Source organism: Sceloporus undulatus, chromosome 4, assembly GCF_019175285.1.
Source record: "Sceloporus undulatus isolate JIND9_A2432 ecotype Alabama chromosome 4, SceUnd_v1.1, whole genome shotgun sequence".
NCBI lineage: Eukaryota > Metazoa > Chordata > Lepidosauria > Squamata > Phrynosomatidae > Sceloporus > Sceloporus undulatus.
This window is the reverse complement of record NC_056525.1, coordinates 205,753,126-205,773,132: the sequence shown is the minus strand read 5'-3', so window position 1 is coordinate 205,773,132 and position 20,007 is coordinate 205,753,126. Positions and strand designations below refer to the sequence as shown.

At 38.8% G+C, this 20,007-nt stretch overlaps 1 protein-coding gene across 1 annotated transcript in view; it reads right to left on the bottom strand.

Annotated features, from left to right (window-relative positions):
* Nucleotides 1–20,007, bottom strand: part of PREX2 (phosphatidylinositol-3,4,5-trisphosphate dependent Rac exchange factor 2) — a 176,542-nt gene that overhangs the window by 64,594 nt on the left and 91,941 nt on the right. Inside the window, 6 exon segments of the mRNA XM_042464860.1 lie at nucleotides 735–914; nucleotides 4,151–4,358; nucleotides 8,382–8,604; nucleotides 13,963–14,124; nucleotides 18,686–18,870; nucleotides 19,542–19,659. Of these exon segments, the coding sequence (XP_042320794.1) occupies nucleotides 735–914; nucleotides 4,151–4,358; nucleotides 8,382–8,604; nucleotides 13,963–14,124; nucleotides 18,686–18,870; nucleotides 19,542–19,659 (1,076 nt within the window).

Below are 20,007 nucleotides of genomic sequence, written 5' to 3'. Positions count from 1 at the left end.
AATTTTAAGGCTTAGCAAAATAATGCCTAAAGCTACAATCCAACAGAGTTTAGTAGGCTTAAGCTCATTGAAGTAAACACATTTAATGTTCAAAATTCTTAGGAAAGGACAAATCTGTCCATTTTAGTTTGTTTTTAATTTCTTGTTTCTCCCACCATAAATTTATTTCATCCTATTTTCTCATCAGTTTGGGACTTTTAAAAAGTCTGCATGAAAATTCACATAATTTCTTTATTAACCTTTTCACACGTATAGCAACTTTTGCCTAGTATACATATTTGTATGGAATTTTCCTTAAAGCAATTCTCTTTTGTACTCCCTCTTCTCAAAAATATTCATTTATGTGTGCACTTCTCTTTGATATACACAGTTTTGTATGCATGGCTTCTGGTCAGGAAACTGCATAATGAATTTTGAGAAATGTGAACTGTTTTCAGATATGTATATTGATTCAGGAAATACAGATTTGGTAAGGTCTTATGATGATATGCCCCAAATGAAATTCTTTCCTATCTTTTCGAATTCTGTGCTCAAATGTGGACCAGGTAAAGAAAGCACTGAAATTCAATTTTTAAAATACAAAATAATAGTTACCATATTAATTTTAGCTGCCTGATGAACTCTAAGTTTAATTTTAATTGTGGATTTTTTTTAAAAAATTACACTATGTACGAAAAACACAACACAGTTCATATGTTATGCTCTCATTATTGATGGAGATAGGACACCCTTACCTATATGAATCTCTGTTGCTAATAGTGTCATGACCAGAATCTTCTTGTTCATCACCTGTTACACTGAAACAGACCTTTTTCCCATTGCGTTCTCCTTTTTCGTTATCACTGTCTGTTGATGTTAATGTTTCATGGGTTTTACGGTCTGATCTTGGAGAATATGTTATTGAAGAGAGAAGGCTGCAATGACATAAATTGCTCTATAGTTAATAAATGAAGAAAACCTCCATACATTACTAACATAGTATGTAAATATTTCATTTGTGAAATGAATATGACACAGACCTAAGATGCAATAGGCATATAAAATAGACAAATCTAACATATTTAGATTGCACAAAATTTAATTGTGCCATTTGCCCAGAATATCATTATCTTGGGCCATGTTAAAGAATTTTATTGAATCAGATTACAATACATCACAAATATTGAAGAGTTGAGGTGTTATAATACTTTGAACAAATAATTATAGGAACTGAGACCCAAAACAGAGAGGCAGACGTGGGTGGCTTCTGGTCACTCTGGGGGCATGGCATTTACATGATGCATGCCTCTGCAGCGCCCAGACGCCAACCTAGGTGGTCCAAAACCAGTCCCAGAAGAAGCAGATCTTTTCCGCTCTTATTTGGAGCCATGGAAGGAGGCAACATTGGGGCCACGGCGTGTGTTCACCATGGCCCTGGGGCAATTAGGCTGGGAACGGCTTCTAGCCACACCTTCTCGCCCATCTGCTTCGCCCCTAAAACCCAACAGTCCATAAAAGCAAACCTTTATTAACAAAATTCAGGTTTTAAAAAATGAAATTTTGAAGATCCAGCCGATATGTAATATTCAGAGACTGAGCATTATAACAAACACTGTCTGCTTAGCCTCAAAAAATGTTCTGCATCTTTTCAGTGCCAAACAGTTCTGATCCAATATATCATTTTTAAAATGGAATAAAAGAACATAAGATGATGTTAGAACTATAGCTTCCAAGCTAAGGAAAGTAATAGCCCCACTATATCTCCAGCTGCAGACCCAGCATTTGGGCAGCCACATGGTCTCAGTGCCTCCTACTCCTCCTCTCCTCTACTTCCCCTCTTCCTCACTAGCCCCAAGGAAGTTAGTTTTCTGGGATTTTTCCCCCCACTTTCTTTTATTCCGGCCCCCCATCGCAGTACGATAATGGCTAAAATCAGTTAATAAACAACAAATTAGAAATAAACAAGAAAAGAAAAAAACAAAAGGTATAATGGGTAAGGCACAACATTCAAGCATCATTTTCATTTTAGGAAGCTACGTTCTCTTAGGAAAATAATAATATCTACTGTGAGGCAGCTGATAAACAATGATTGACAGAAGCAAGATTTGCAGCAAATGCCACTTAATTATCTGCCCCTTCTCCAAAACAAGATATAAGAGTACTTTGCACCTTTTTTCAATGTCCCACTACACATACCTGTGAGGTTTCCTTTTTGGAATTTATATGTTTTTTAAAAATATTTTCAAGCCATGGATAAAACTGGAATACATGGACATGGAGGATTAACTGTATTAAAAACTACATTGCTGCTGCTGCTGCTGTTGTTGTGTGCTTTCAAGTCATTTCTGACTTATGGCAACCCTAAAGTGAAGATATAGAACCCTATATCTTCACTTTAGGGTTGCCATAAGTCAGAAAGTTCTTGGCAGGTTTCTTCGGAGAGGATTTGCCATTGCCATCCTCTGAGGCCCAGAGAAAGTGACTTGCCCAAGGTGACTCAGTGGGGTTTCATGGCCAAGCTTGGATTTGAATGTTGGTCTCCAGAGTCCTAGTCCCATGCTCAAATGACTACATCACATTGACTTCCATACATCCTAACTGAATATCTGTTAATTTATTTTACACAGACTTCTTGTTAACAAACACTTTATGTGAGAGTCTCTTATGTACTGTTAACTTTTTCAACTATGTGACTAACTGAATTTATTTATTCTTAATTATAGCATGTTTATTCAAGCATGAAAAAAGAGGAGAGAATACTAATATTATGTCATATACACCTAGGAGAAAAGCAATGACATTGGAGTTCATCACACGCAAGGGCTCTCATTGCCCAAACGTCACCAAACTGTGACGGAAGCGCTATGGTGGGATCATGACTGACACTATTAAAGTATAATGCTTTTGTTTTCATCATGGAAGCGTTATCGTAATCGTCAGGAAAAAGCTCTTTCTTAGTAACAGATTAAATCGTTAATAAGAAAGGACTATTTTCCTGACGATTACGATAATGCTTCCATGACAAAAACAAAAGCATTACACTTTAATAGTGCCAGACACAATCCCACCATAGCGCTTCCATCACAGTTTGGTGACATTTGGGTGGCAGGAGCCCTCACATGTGATAAACTCCATTGACAATTTAGTGAGTACAAAGCTGCTGGAATATTAAAATGCAAATATTAATCAAAAGAGATTGATTGTTTTTAAGAATGTGAAATATATTTCTTGGTTCATCCAACAATTAAGTATGTTTCAACTTGATAGCATTTATGCTATAATATTTGGAAATGAAATAGTGTAGTGTAGTGGCATGAACATTGATTATAATTCTAAAGATCAGGGTTCACTTCCCGGCTCAGCCATGGAAATCCAGTCGTTGACCTTGGGCAAGCCACACACTCTCAATCCCTGTGATAGGTTCACCTTAGGGTCCCTGTAATTCAGAAGACTGATGTGAAACAGACTTCAGATATCTTTCATTTTCAATGCCAACAGCCACTGATGTCAATCGTCAGTCATACTTTTCAGCAGTGTCCATCATGGTAGAGATGAGTCAGAGGCTTAAGGCCTGTTCCTAGAGGAGTGCTTTCCACTGTACCATCCTGTTCATTCTTACCTGGGGTGTGAAAGCAGTACAGTAACTTCAAGCAGAGACCACATGTGTCTCACCCAAGCATCTCAAGCACTTTGAGCATCCATACTGGCTGGGAAGCTTGACCAATAAGAGATGCACTTTTTAAATTATGCTAGCAGAAAGGCAAAACCCTGAGGGCAAGCCTGGCTTTGACCGCCTAATGCTAGATGGTACAGAGAATCTAAAATTGGTGAAGCTAGTATCCAAGTGGCCAATGCCAAAGTGAAAATGAAAGTGATGGGCAATTCCTCACAATGCAGAGGTAGATTTAAAAAAAACTTGTGTTTTCAGCAGGAAGCCACTTATATAGAGTTGCTGGAGGTGGGCAGGGCTACCACCAAAAAGTTTATATAACATTCTATATAGCATTTGAACGGTGTTGTGTGCAGGAGCAGAATAACCCCATTCCTTTGAGACCACAAAGAACAAAACACAATTTACATAAATATTAATATTATTTTTCATCACTATTTGCTATTTATTTATCTGTTAATATTCAGAATCCCTAAAAATGTATTCCAGTTATTTACTTACTCATCTATTTGTGAAACACAATTTTCCACTTCTTTTAGTGCAGCCTGCAATTTGCACAACAATTTCTGATAGACATCTTGAGTTTCCAGGTCCTCTTCTTTTAACAGGTATCTCAATCCATGGCCATCCTGCTGATTTAAGGAATGTCCAGATGGAGCTGCCATAGTAGTGATTGTATGCTGTACATAAACCATGGGACTCAGTTTACCTGGGCATTATAAAAAAGGTTTATTTTAAAGAAGTATAAACAGGTTCTCAGCCAAACTGATCTCTGCAGTTTAATTATTTTCAAACAAAACATTATTTTCTATTTTTCAAAGATTATAATCAGTATGTTAAATCACTCCAAACATGGTAAATTCGGTACTTCATAGTAAAACCTGTCAGTAAATAACTAATTATAAATAAACACTAGGCAAAACAAAACACATGTAACAATGATTGCTTCTAAAAAAGGGAGTGTATTTTTTTGCAAAAATGTTTTCAGAATCAAAAAGCACTTCAGTCAATCAATCACGTTATTGATACTTCATTGATACTTTCCCCCAAGACTGGTATTCCAGGTGGCTTCTTAGTTATTGTTCCAAAAAGAGAAAGGATATGGTGCAGGAATTCAAAAAAGTGGGGGGATAGGATCAGTGGCATTACTAGGGGAGCTGCAGTGGTGCATCCACACTGGGTGATGCCCCAGAAGAGAGGTGATACCCAATTCGGCTCTTCCCCTGCCATCCTGCATATGCTCCTTCCCCCCCCCTCCTATGCATGCTTCTTCCTGCCATCCTGCGCACCCTCGTTTCCCCTGCCATCCTGTGCATGCTCCTTCCCCCCCCCCATCCTATGTGTACTCCTTCCCCCTGCTGTCCTGCATACACTTCTCAGCCTTGTGCAACAAGGCAGGCTGCGCGCGCTTCCCCCAGAAGCACTACTCCTTGAAGCCTCGCCATCACAACAGGTGATGCCAGGAGCAGGGATGCCACTGAATAGGATTCAACTATTCAGGAATGGTGTCTGTTACTTTAAACAGTATTCATTTTTCTTGAGCAACTAAACATGCAGTTGAATACAAGACACTAAAAAGTTATCATGTTTGCAATATGGTTACAGATTGGATAGAATCTTTATATAAAGCATGAACTGGGAAGCAATAAAGGAAATTGCAAAGAAGGAGTACCACATGTAGAAGAGAAATAGACAAGTACAGGACAACAAGACTGTTGGAGAATTTGAAACACAGTAATTTTATCACAAGCAGAGTAATCGGTATTTGCAAGCAGGAGCAACAACCAGTCCCACACCACCACCACACACAAATATACATAGGGAAACATGCAGGTTTTATTTTCTTTGATTAAAAAAAAACCACTATAAAATAGATTTACTTACAACTATAAAAGGTAATATTACATCTCATGATGAAAGTCTCTGCAAACATGTGCTATTCAAATATGGGAGGAGAGAGAGAGAACTGCACACTCCAGAATGATGGGGCAAAGTCAGAATAACTGCAGACTAACCAGTGCAGAAAGAAAAATTGATGTAGCTAAGACCAATGGGCAGGAAATGTCATGAATACATGCTACACCTGGACAGATATGCAAAGTAACAATGACTGAGTTCAGGGAGGTTCAGGCACAAACTATGGACGTTGCCATACACCACAATGCATTGTGATGGCTACCAGTTTGCATAGTTTTAAGAGGGAATTAGATGCACTCATGGAAGAAAAGGTTATTTGTGGCCACATGTTATTTGTGGCCACAAGTATCAGAAACAGTATACGTCTGAATATCAGTTTCTAGGGCGCATGAGGGAAAGGATACTATTTTACTGACATCCTCCTTGTGCGTTTCTCATAAGCATTCAACTGGTGTAGAGTTTTTTTAGATCCCACTTTATTTGTTTCTTGTTTAGAGAGTCGAATTTTTACTTAGACAATGAGCACACAGATATTGAGGCTAGCTTTAAACCACTATTTAAATGATTTATTGGACATAAAGGTCAAATAAATCATTTAAATAGTGGCTTAAAGCTAGCTATTAATATCAGTTTTTATATAAAATGGCTATGGCTCATACCATTCCTGGGTCATGCCAGGACACAAAAAAAGAACTAAATTAGTGAAATAGTTGATTGTGCAACTACCTTGTACATGGACCTTCTCCACAGACATAAGTAAATGAGTGGAAATTTTGAGTTATCTAGATGTCTGCTGGACAAAACAAGAAAAAAACAATAACAAGTAACCACAAAAAGGATAACTCCCTTTTATGGGAATAGGTAGGCCTAAGCAGTGATAGCAATCATTATTTAGATTTTAGCATAATAAAGCATAACTAGTTGAGGCCATAAAGAGGTGGAGTTAGTCTAAAAGAAGTCCTAGGATACCTTCTTCGAATGCCTTTGTGCCTATGAACTAAAGATTACCAAATGCTAACTGTGTATTGCCAACTCCATCTTTAGGTGTTCTTTTCTTTCTTGGTATGAACACCTAATTTTATCAGTCTTTTTTCTGTTAAGACTTACTTTTTAAATAAAGGTAATTAAACTGATTTGAATTCTGTTGTGTTTCGGAAATCCTAGATGGTGCAATGACAATCTAAGACTATTTTATTTCTCCTGGGATAGGTGAGTTGGGGGTAGGGTTGCCATAAGGCAGGACCTCCAAACCGGGACAAATGTAGGACAAATGTAGGGCCACATTTTCAAATGTAGGACACGTTTTTATAAAAAATGGAGGACACATGAAAAAATTGAATTTTTTTTTTTAAATGTTAATATAAATGCATGTTTCTTAGGCATGCTCAAAATGGAGGACATTTTGGAATTAATATTTCCCACTTCCAAGCAGGCATAGCATTTGCAAGATCACAGGCAGTCCCTTTAACTGACATTTCCCCACGCCAACAGCACATAAGCATTGGCAGATACAGGCGTCCCTTGGGCCACTGAAACTACATTGCCCACTTCCAAGCAGCGCATAGCATTGGCAAGATCACAGGCAGTCCCTTGTGCCAGGAAAACGACATTTCTCACTCCCAAGCAGCCATAGCATTTGCAAGATCACAGGCAGTCCCTTGTGCCGCTGCAAACTACATTTCCCACTTCCAAGCAAGCATAGCATTTGCAAGATCACAGGCAGTCCCTTGTGCCACTGAAAACTACATTTCTCACTCCCAAGCAGCCATAGCATTTGCAAGATCACAGGCAGTCCCTTGTGCCATTGAAAACTACATTTCTCACTCCCAAGCCTTCTTAGCAATTCCCCCCTTCCTCCTTTTCCTTGCCCCCTCCAACCCCCCCCCTTTTCCCAGGTATGTCTCAACTTAGGAGGGATTTATGGGACAGATCCAAAGCCTTTTTTCTTTTCTAATGGGGGCATAGCCTTGAGAAGCCCTGGACCCCTGAGAAGAAGAGGAGGGGGGCTTAGAGAGAGGAAGAAAGAGAAAAAGAAGATGAGGAGGGGGAAGAAAGGAAGAAAAAGGAGAGGAGGAAGATGAGGGGAAGAGGAGGAGGAGAAAAAAACGGAATAACAAGAAGAAGAGAAGGAGGGGAAAGAGAAAAAGGGGGAAGCAGCTTGCCTGAATGCAAATTCCTCCCTGCTTGGATGCTGCCCAAATAAGGAAGCAGAGGGCTGGCCAATAGAGGCAGGGCAGTGCAGCAGACCCCACCCCTGCTGGTTTCAGTCGTCCTGCTGCTGCTGCTCCAGACAAGCTGCATAGGCAGCACTCTATAGAAGGCAGGCAGCAGCCCTGGGAGCCCAGAGTTGGGCAGCCACCCGGGAATGGGGGCGGGGGCGGGGCGGGACCGGGCACGCCCCCCAGGAGACGGGAAAGTCCCACCCACCACCGTGAAATGGCAACCCTAGTTGGGGGTAATGGGCATCCCTGAGTGAAGATGATTGGGACACCTTCAAGCAGAAGCACACAATGTAGTACACTTCCATCTTCAGCCACTTTTTCTCTAGGTAAGATCAGAAGAGGAGATTGGGGCATTATTCAGGATGGGGAGGAGGAGAGCAATGACTATAATATTTGACCTTGACAGCAAGTAAAACCTGTAAATTTCTATGGAATCTAAACTTGTTCCCTGACCCCTTTGCAGCATTAAAAATCAGGCTTGCACATATTTCCCATTACACTGTTTCTTTATCTTCCTTCCCGTGTGGGATCTAACACAGAGACCTAGATATCAATTAGGGAAGAAAAGAGAGACAGCAGACATTGAGCCTTACCATGGTCAGTGTATTTGTTCTCTTTCTCATGTGAAAGATGTTTTCTGCTATCCAATTGAACACCAAAGGCACTGCCAACTGATGTTGAAGTTTTAGGATATGAAACTTCCATCACATTGATGTGGCAGTTAGTCGGACAGAAATCACTGCTGTGTAGTGGTGAAATCTTTGACTTGGCTTGCTTGAAGGTAGGCCAAGCTCGATTTTTTAATACCCGTGAAAACTGCAAGAGAAAAATGGAGAACATTAAATTTATATTAGTATCAAGACTAATATTAAAATTGTTATACTGTATATACTCACGTACAAGTCTAGAAATTTTAGTCAAAAAATTAACACAAAAAAAACCTGGGCATAAAATATTGTTTGAAAACACTGAAATTCTGGACCATGCCAACCACTACCATGTCAGGATGCACAGGGAAGCCATTGAAATCCACAAACACCTGGACAATTTCAAAAGGAAAGAGGAATCCCTTAAAGTAAACAAGGTTTGGCTACCAGTCCTGAAGGATGGCAAGATAAAGACAAATGCAAATGAGAAATCTCCCAGGGTCAGGGGTTTCCCAGCAGACAATGAGCACTAATCAAGCAGACATTAGTCCTCTTGTGCAGACCCTCACACCCTGAGGACTGCCATTAGCAACCAACAATACACATGCAAATCACTCCTGCCTTTCCAGATCACACAATATATATAGCCAAGTCCTTTCCAGGAAAACATTCGCTTAGGATGCCAGCCACAGATGCTGGTGAAACGTCAGGAAGAAACTCTGCTAGAACATGGCCACATAGCCCGAAAACCCCACAAAAAACTATGGATGCCAGTCATGAAAGCCTTCGACTTCACACTTACATTATCACTTTACTGAATATTATATTGTACAAGTGACTTTCCCATGAAGGAAAAACTCTAGGGCCAGCCTTTTGTAACATATTTCTGCATCCTGCTAAGAAAAGCAAGATAATATCAACTGTTACCAAAATATTGTTACAACTGTGAATGTGCAGATAACTTTTCTCTTTGCTTTTTATGTTCCCTTACTACACCTGCAGGAAGAACTGGTATAGATCCTCTGCACATGCATGGCCCTTATCCGCTTTGTAAGGGAATAATATAGAAGTTATACTTCCATAAATTTGTTTTTGTTCTTATTCACTTTCAAATCAACTCTACCTATCACAGGTTTTTTTTGTTTTGTTTTGTTGTTTTTTGTTGGACAAGATATATCCAGAGGAGGTTTGCCATTGCATTACTTTAAGGGTAAGAGTGTGTGGCTTGCCCAATCTAATCCAGTGTGTTTCCATGGTTAAACATGTATTTAAACCCTGATCTCCTGGTGTCCTAAATATCAATGGTGTCACCGGGGGGGGGGGTACAGGGGGTGCAAGCCACATTTCAGGGCAGAAGGGGTGAATGTGTGCCCTTCCCGCCTGCTCCATCATAGGGCTTTCTCCCTGGGGAAGAAGCCCTGCAATGAATCAGCAAGAAGGGTGAGTGCACACCCTCCCTGGCTGCCCTGTTCCAGTTTTTTTTTCCCCTGGGGAGGAAGCCTGTTGACAGAGGAGAAGGGGGCAATGTGCACCTCTTCTGTCCCTTCTCAGCCACAATGGGTGGGCAGCATGGGGGTGACACAGCAGTTGGAGAGGGGAGACCACCAAGCAACTAGTAAAGGGAGGGAAGGGGGATGCAAATGAGCAAGTTAGCAGGAGGGGGTGGGGCAGCCATCCCCCCCCACCAGCAACCCTTCCCACCATGTGTCACCATAGAAAGTGACACCACTGCTAAATATGTGCCATACTGTATAACTGGTGTAATGGGAATCTTCTGAATATTTAGAAATATAGAAATCCTGACTTTGTCAAATCTAATGAGATTATCAAATGGGGGGGGGGGGAGGAAAAGACATAATCTAATCCTGGCAAAGTCACGCGATTGCACTGAAGGTTTTCAGACACATCGCACTTATCCATGACTTAACCCATGAAGATCCAGGCATGCTCCAGCAACAAACCATCCATGGGACTTCCCCATGAATGGTTTGTTGCTGGAGCATGCCTAGATCTTCATCGGTTAAGTCCTGAATAAGCACAACGTTGTCTGAAAATCTTCAGCACAATCACATGACTTTGTCAGGAGTATGTCTTTTTCTTCCCCAATTTCCCCCTGTCTGATAATCTCCCAAGAGAAAATGTTATATGTTTTAGATAACAATACTATAGAAATATAGGTCTTCAAATTGGTAATATTCTTAATGGCAGTAATAATAACAGTGGATACTATCTGTTACATATAGTGACACAGTAGGTTCCTAATCTCACAGATAAACAAAAACAGCTCATATTTTGAACAGAGTTCAAAAATATAAATTCCTGTGGGATTTGTTCAGAGAGTTTTATGGCACATATATTAAGTGGTGTTGACAATATTTCCGTCCAGGTATTCTTAATTTTTTCCCTCAGTGGTGTGCAACTAATGCAACAAAGACAATAAAGACATTTAAATAGGAACAGCAGCAGTACATATTCACATTTAAACCTCCCACACATTATGTCTCACAGAAACCAAAAGCCTGGCTATAAATCAATGAAGTAATAAGTAATATATGTATTATTTTTCATGAATATGTTGCAAAAAATCTGGAGAGTATTATGCTGGACTGAAACTCCTGTTAGAAATAATGGGATAACAATAAGAACTACAGGAAGCCACCAGGTTTCTATTTATAGATTTCAAACTTCCACAGTGAAACTAACAACATGGCTAAAGAATTCTTAGACACTTTTGTTACTATGGTTACATTTAGCTCTCTAAAAGAAAAGCATAGCTGTTCTTGGCATAAAGCACATTACTAACAGCTATCAAGAATTGTAAACAGTTTTGAAACAACAACTATGCATCATGTTAATGTATTTGGAATGGTATTTTTTTAACAGTAAATGATTGTATGAGTTTATATTAAAGTAATGTCAGATACACTAGTTCTCCACCTAGTTGTGCCGATGTACTTCCTCCTGACCCAATATGACCTTACTTCTCTTATCCTGGATATTGTAGATCACAATTAATTATTCTACAGTAAACAAGAACTACAGGAAAAACACAACATAGTTGTGTACATAAAATTTCTGAATGAGCAGTTAAAATACCCATTTATACTAACAATGGCAGACAGAAGTAAGATGGCAGACGGAAAGAAAAGTAAATAAGATAAGACAGATACTTTAATGCCTAGATTGCTATCAATATTTATTTTGCTTGAGAAACATTACAGCCTTTCTTTCATTGCCAAATTCCAAATCCGAACATTTGCCAGCTATGTTCTAGTTCAGAAATATTTATACCATATAACAAAAGATAGATTTGCAATCTACTTTCAGCATTTCTGCATTCATGTGACTAGTATGTTGCTATGGCTCTTCAGTAGACCACAAGTTAAACATAAATCAACACTGTGATGCAGCAGCCCAAAAAGCCAATGTAATTCTAAACTGCATCAACAGGAATACAGTATCGAGATCAAGGGACTTCATAGTACCAATTTGTTCTGGTTTGGTCAGACCTCAGATGGAATACGCCAGCTGCGCCCTTTTCTGGAAGTAAGGGATCTCGAGACGGTTGTGCACGCGCTGGTAACCTCACGCCTTGACTTCTGTAATGCACTCTACATGGGGCTACCCCTGTGCTTGACTCGGAAATTACAGCTGGTTCAAAACATGGCAGCCAGGCTTGTCTCAGGAACATCTAGGAGGGACCACATTACTCCGGTTTTGAGGTCCCTCCACTGGCTGCCTATCAGCTTCCGGGCCCAGTACAAGGTGTTGGTTATCACCTTTAAAGCCCTAAATGGCTTGGGTCCAAACTATCTTAGAGACCGCCTCCTCCCATACAATCCTCCCCGCGCTCTCCGGTCCTCTGGGAGGAACTTACTGCAGCCTCTAAAATCTAGGCTTGCGGCAACCTCCCAGAGGGCGTTCTCTGCTGTCGCCCCCAAACTCTGGAACGACCTGCCGGATGAGATCCGTCAGATAACATCATTAGACAGCTTTAAAAAAGCGGTCAAGACGGATCTCTTCCGGCAGGCCTTTCCAGATTAACCATCCTGGCCCAGGTTCCCTGATTCCCAGGTTCCCTGATTCCCTCATTCCTCCCGTGGCCCCATCTTAGTGATGGTTGAGGATCAACAGAGGGATATCAGGGTTTTTAGTTTTTAATTGTTGTTTTATGCATTGATATTGTGTTTTAATATGTTATACTGTTTAATACTGTCTTAAGGGGGGGAGGGATAAAGTGTTTTTAATTGTCATATTTTATATTTTACTGTTGTTAACTGCCCGGATTGGTTTGCCAGAGGGCAGTATACAAATAAATATTATTATTATTATTATATTATGTCCAGTTCTGGGCACGACATTTCAAGAACAGTGTGATGCGGCAGCCAAAAAAGCCAACGCAATTTTAGGCTGCATCAATAAAAGTATAGTGTCTAAATCAAGAGAAGTAATAGTGACACTATATTCTGCTTTGGTCAGGCCCCACCTAGAATGTTGTGTCCAGTTCTGGGTACCACAATTTAAAAAGGATGTGGAGAAACTGGAGTGTGGCCAAAGGAGGGCGACTAAAATGGTGAAGGGTCTGGAAACCATGTCCTATGAGGAATGACTTAGGGAGCTGGGGATGTTTAGCCTGGAGAAAAGAAGGTTAAGAGGTTATATGATAAACCTGTTTAAATATTTGAAGGAGTGTCATATTGAAGATGGAACAAGCTTGTTTTCTGCTGCTCCAGAGAATCAGACATGGCACAATGGATTCAGACTACAGGAAGAGAGATTCCACCTAAACATCAGGAAAAACCTACTGACAGCAAGAGCTGTTCGACAGTGTAACACTCTCCCTCAGAGTATGGTGGAGTCTTCTTTTTTGGAGGTTTTGAAACAAAGGCTAGATGGCCATCTGTTGGGGGTGCTTTGATTGCCTGGCAGAGGGTTGGACTGGATGTCCCTTGTGGTCTCTTCCAATGCTAGGATTCTACGATTCCTTGTATTCAGAGAGACTACCTACACCAGGAGCTCCAGATTCCTCACAATCTGCCACCTTCTCTTCATTTGAATCCTCCAATTCCAGAGAGTGAGTTATGACATCATCTGTCATATTTCTGCAACTTTATCTGCTCCACCATGAGCTTTCCTTTATGCACTTCCAATATAGGTAGAACGATTGCTCTGGAAAATCCTTCACATTGTTCTTTGACATAAGCACCTAGTGTCATCACAGAGGCCTTGCCAAATAAACACATCCTTAGAGGTGTGTCTAGGAAAGTTGTGCAGATTTACAAATAGCACTACCATCTTCCTCCATCTCTTCTATTTTAAAGACATGGATGATTAATCAGTGATGTGCATAGCATAACATTGAACATAAGAAGACGTGTCCATCAAATTGAGTGTTTAGAATTAAGAATCTGTCTTAGATGAGACAACAAAAGAAAAGAAAGCGAAATGGAAGCAAGGGTAAACAGAGAGAGAGAGCACATACTTATTTTGATTATGCTTCTTTCAAGTAAACCTTTTTTATCCTTACCTTTTTGTAACTAGTGATCCTTCTGCAAATGTGTTCCATTTTCTCATTGCAAATGGTGCTGAATTTACTTTGCAGGTCAGGAGATATTACTTCATTCAAAGTATTTAGGCTGTTACAGTTTTGCACAAACTGCTCATCACTTTTTGCTAGTGCTTCAAGAATCTGTAAATTAAGTATAGTAGATTCAGTGTAATAAAGTTTTTATTTAAATGCAGTAGGCTGTGTTAGTGTTTAAAGGTCTGTTATGTGTCTTTATACTTTAAACTTCAGAAATACATGTGACTCATACATGCACCGCAGTGGTCCTCAGGACAAGAAATTATCTTTTAGTGCACAAAATGTTTCTTTCATCTGCCTCTAACTTATTGTTGACCATTCCTATCTTACTACCACTTAATGCAGGTACTGGCTTCCAAACACTTCTTTAGATATTTGAACTATATAGTGCTGTGGCTGCCCCCTATTGCATTCTGGGCCTTGTAGTTTAGGAAGGGGCATTTAGAATATTCAGCCAGAGAACTCTTAAGCTTCACTCAACTACAAATCCCTGTAAATGTAATAAGGTTGTAATAGAGCTATGTCTCTGTATTCTACCAACATGAAAAGGTGTGTTTTTTAAAAAAAAAAAAATAAATCACACACACACACACACACACACACACACACACACAGATCTTCAGCAGAGTATAATGGACAAATGCAAAATAGCACAGGGGCCCTTGTCCCTTAGTAACGCAGAAGACAGGATTTCACTAGGATCTATGGCTAAATTCTCTCTTCTACACAACTGTTAAAGATACAATAACCCAATTATTTTTGCATTTGGCCAACACAGAACAGACTTTTAAAAATCCATTAAGCCCTGTATCTCTTTCAAAAGCCTCTTAAAGGCACTGCATGAGGATCTGGTATACTAACTTAAATCCTACAACTAAAATACATACAAAATAAAATATCAGAGAGCCCAATCTGGAATGGGAATGATTAGCATTTCATTCATTTCTCTTATAATTTTTTTTTAATGTCATCAACTGGAATTTAAGACAAATATGTATGTTGTTGCTATGTGCTTTCAAAACATTTGCAGCTTATGGCGATCCTAAGGTGAACCTATCATGGGGTTTTCTGGGACTGAGTGTGTGTCACTTGCCAAAGATCATAGGGCATTTACTAACAACTAATTATTTTTCCCATGCAAAAGAACTTTGTAGCACCTTGGAGAGTGAAAGAAAGAAGTCGGTGGCACAGGTTTTCATAGACTTAACTTTACTTCATTAGATACTTAAGTCTATGGAAGTCTAACAAAGCTTATGCTACCAACTTTTTTCTCTGTCTCAGAAGGTGCTGCAAGATCCCTTTGCATACTGATCAACACATCTATTTCTTAGTATTTCCCCCCCATGTAATTTCTTTAGCACCAAATAACTTTCACAGAGTATCTGCAATCACAGCACGAAAGTATTTTAACTTCTACTTTCTGAATAATCATATTAATGAAAGGTTTCTAAGTGCTTGTAAGAGTTTTGTTTTCAGCAGATTTAATTAATAATGCAAAACATTTCAGCAAAATCTATCCCTTGGCCATTACTACAAAGAATATGATTAAATCCCTACCAGGTCATGCAGTTCCTGTTCTTTAATTTCAAATTAATATATTTTAGCAATACCACTGCCACTCTTAACTGGTTGTTTTAAGATTTTATACTGCATAGAAGTGAAGATTTGCAGTTTTGATGAAAAGAAACCCATAAGAATTATTATATCTAACATTCAAACATAGCTCTCCTACTTGTTTTCACATTACTTTTCATCACTACAAGATGAATTACTTAGACATTCTTGACTTCATTTGTGCCAACGACGGCATAAAATATGCCTTAAATAAAATATGGAGGAAATTCAGCCAGCCTACCAACCACAACACAAGATTTTTGGACAATATAAAAGTCACGTAAAAGCCTCAGTATGGGCTGAAACAGATAGGTGGAAGGGGCACCTTGAAGCACACCGCAGCCCCAATCCACCTTCAACCTAGCCAAAAAAGGAGGGGAAAAGATCTGCTCCTTCTTCGGCCAGGAAAAAGGCAGCTTCAAGCTGTTCCGGCGGTGTGCGGCGTATAAATGTCATGCTGCTGGAGCGGCTTCAAGGCATCATCACAACATGCAGCATCTAAACACCGCGTACCAATGATGCCCCAAAGTCGGCATATTTAGGTGATCTGTTCCAGCCCTATGTCTCTAGAACACTCTTCTAGTGCAGCCTTTTCTCTGGCAAAATATAATCAGAATGGCCAAACCAGGACAAGCTGGTTTGAGGCATTTAATGTTTTGAAATGATTCTATCTGTAAAGTGCCATATAAAGTAAAAATATCCCTCTAGTACTTCCTAATGGAGTGTATGATAGAGTGCACACCATTACTTTGACATAACATGACACCACTAGTATACAAATCCCACACAGAAAAACCACAACTCTAACAATAGGGTATGCCTCAAAAGGTTTTAACTCTCCTTTGAGTCATGTGAGTCATACAAAGTCCTACATGGTTTGGATTCAAGTTACCTATGGGATCATCTCCTCTCATATAATCTGCTTTGCACACTCAGGTCCTCTGGGGGGACATTTCCTCTAGTTACTCAGGACTAGGTTGGCAATTATCAGCCAGAGGACCTTTCCTTCAACTGCCCCTAAACTGTAAAACAAGCTGCCAGAAGAAATTTGACAGCTGAATACACTGTCCAAAAGGCCAGTCTTTTCTGGAAGGCCTTTCAAGATGATTTTCAAATTTATTTATTTATTTATTTATTTATTATGGTATGTATACCCTGCCTTTCAGCCCTAAAGGCTATCAGAGCAGCTTACAATTATTATTTTTAATAAGATGGTTCCCTGCCCTCAGGCCGAATTTTAAATGTGGATTGTTTTTAATACAGTGATTCTCAAACTGGGGTGCAGGACCTGCAGGAGGCCCCTAAGAATTACTCAAGGGGAGGCATAAGACATGGAGGTTCTGGTCCCTCCTCTTTCTTCTTCTCTGCTTCCCAGATTTTTTTCTGTCATGCAGTGGAAGAGAAAGGAAAGCGACCACTTGAAGCCTCTTCTTTAGGGGGGAGAAAGAGAAGGAGGGATATTTCCTTGTAGAACATTAAAATTTGAATATATATGAATGTATGAATGAAAATATGCATAGTAAAAATGTATTTTTATTAATCTACTATGTCAAACAGGGGGCATGACATCTGTATATTGATGTAAAAGAAGTCACAAGGGTAAAAGGTTTGAGAACATATGTGTCTTGTTTGTTTTTTTTAAACTGATGTTGTGTATTTATTGGTCTGTTGTTGTTCCCCACCTCAGCCCATGGATGGGGGGGGGGTCATTATTATTATTATTAGTAGTAGTAGTAGTAGTATCGGATACAAAAATCAGTACTTTCCACAAAACAGTTTGTCCCTAGAACATACACAGCAACTTGAGCACCTAGCCAATAATGATCTCAATAATACTTCAACAGATATATCCTTTAGGATTCCAGACATGCATAACAGCAGCCACTCCAGCTCCAAGGACTGGGCTGCCAGGAGTAAGTAAGGGAAGAATATAACACCACCACTAAGTATTATAGCTACAACTATCTCTTATATCCACTCATTTCATCCAATTTTCTATAAACAATTGCTGTGTCTTGTCTGAAAGGCTTATTAAAAATGGTGCAATTCCGATTGCCACTTCCCAGTAGAGTCCACCCATTGGAGCATTATGATTTACATAAGCACAACTTACTTTTAAGCAATAGATTCAGTGAGTCCACTCTAGTTGGGGAGCAGCAATTGGATACAAGGAAAGGCAATAACTATAATGAGTTACTTTTTGGTTAACTTTATTAATGCCTTTACTGATAAAATAACACAATAATTGTTAGAATAGGTTAAAAGTAATAGTGTTAACAAGTGACATTTACTTATTACTCTATAAACATTATTTGGGATAAGATTCCTCTTTTCTCCCATCTTGATGTCACACTGCTGTGTTTTATCCAAATTCTTACCACTCATCCCCCTTAGCAGCAGGTTATGCTCTACTGACTTTTCATTCTCCTACTTGCTCTAATTTAACACCAGTTAAAGTCTTTTTACAGTCTCCTGCTCCTCTGAACAATTAGCTAAGAACGCACTGGGAACACTTTATTTATTAAAGGAACAACTAAATATCTGTAAGATGCAGTAAACAAATTCATTCTTGGCCACTCTTATCCAAAATAAGCTTTATTAAAATAGAAATCCAAATTAAAAATTGAACATCTAATTGTTATTTTACACAGAAACATCTTGAGAAGTATTTGAAAACAAACAAAAAACCAAAGAGTAGGAACATAGTGAGCGTCTGGCCTCTTTAATATTATTTTATGTTTAGCAGTTTAATTTATGATTACCCTGCAACTTAATTTTCTTTTTGGGTGTATGACCATGATTCATAACCATTAACAAACATCAGCAGTACACAGGTCATTCTGGACAGATAACCATGATTCATATCTATTAATAACCACCACACTACAAAAATCACTGACAAATAACAGATTTGAAATGAAAAAACTAAAATCTTTCCTGTAAACAAGATATGCCACTTCAGTGACAGAAGGAACACTAAAGAATTTATGCATATACATATACATATAACATTAATTATATAAAAAGACATTTTATATTTCATATTTCATACCTTTGCAGTCAAGCTGAAAAAGCCCTTGGGTTCAATCATCTTCTCCAAAACATGACATTTTATTCCAGCTGTACTGTCATACTCATAAACTACACCATATTCCAGATGAACGTTATCAACAGTTAGACTGACATGGTCCTTCCGTCCATCAATTATTGCCATAGTATTAAATTTGTCAATTACTTCTAAAAATAAATGTTTAAAAGTCAACTACTTTTGTCTCCTATCTATTTACTGAATTAACTGATACAACTAATTCAATTATCATTGTTAAAATTGAATTGAATAAGCAAACTGAAACAGATAATTATTTATTTATAATCTCTCTAGAAGATAATTCATTCATTGTAAAGTTAGATCTACATAAAGATATATTATTGCTAAACCAAAGATAACTGAAGATGAGTAAATCCCTTTTGGGGCACAACCTAACACAAAAATGCTTACAGTTATTTCAATTAACTTATGTAGGACTGTACTGAATGTTCTATGGTAATCTGGCAAATAAAATGGTTGTAACCAAATTCACATTCATGTAAAGACCGTAATTTATCAGATTTCTGTATCTTTACATTACTTTGGATATTGTGAAGTAAAGAAATCAAGCTTGTAACTGACTGACTCACATATGTGTTTGATTCTTCAAGTATGCTATATGAAAAAGAAGTCACACATATAATATGTACAATTGTGATATGATACATAAAGTGTTTCATGCATTTTGTTTCATGCAGCTTACTTCAAGAATTATTCTTTTGACAATGCACAGGGTGTTTGCTTCTCTTACTTTTTGTTGTTAAAGTGTAACATCCAAAATTTTCCTTTACTGTGTTCAATAAGAGACAAATAATCCCACCTTCTACTTTGCAGTCAAATCCATCTCCTCCATTGTCCCCCAAAGGTTTAGAATTTGTTTTCTGCAGATCTTCCTGGGCACTCTCAATGCTGTTATATACCCACTGAATAGCATCTTGCTGCAAGGTAGTAATAATAGTGATTTTAAATGTTTACATGCTTAATAAAAACAGAAAAACATCACGCTGGCTAGAGGAAACAATGTTCTTATGGGTGTCAAATCAAATTACAGGTTTACATTTCACAGAAGTTTTATTCCTCATCCTCATCAGCCCACCAATTTTAAGGACTAAAGAGATAAACAAAAAGACTTACACAAAATGTCCAAAGCAAATGATCCTATGCTTTCTGTCTTGCCATGCTGTGATGTGGGGCAGAGTTGTAACTATGGGGTAAAGGAACAAAATGAGGGCATTGCCCTACCCAAATAAGAATTCTGCTCTTCCCAATAAAGTTTTCTTTCAGAT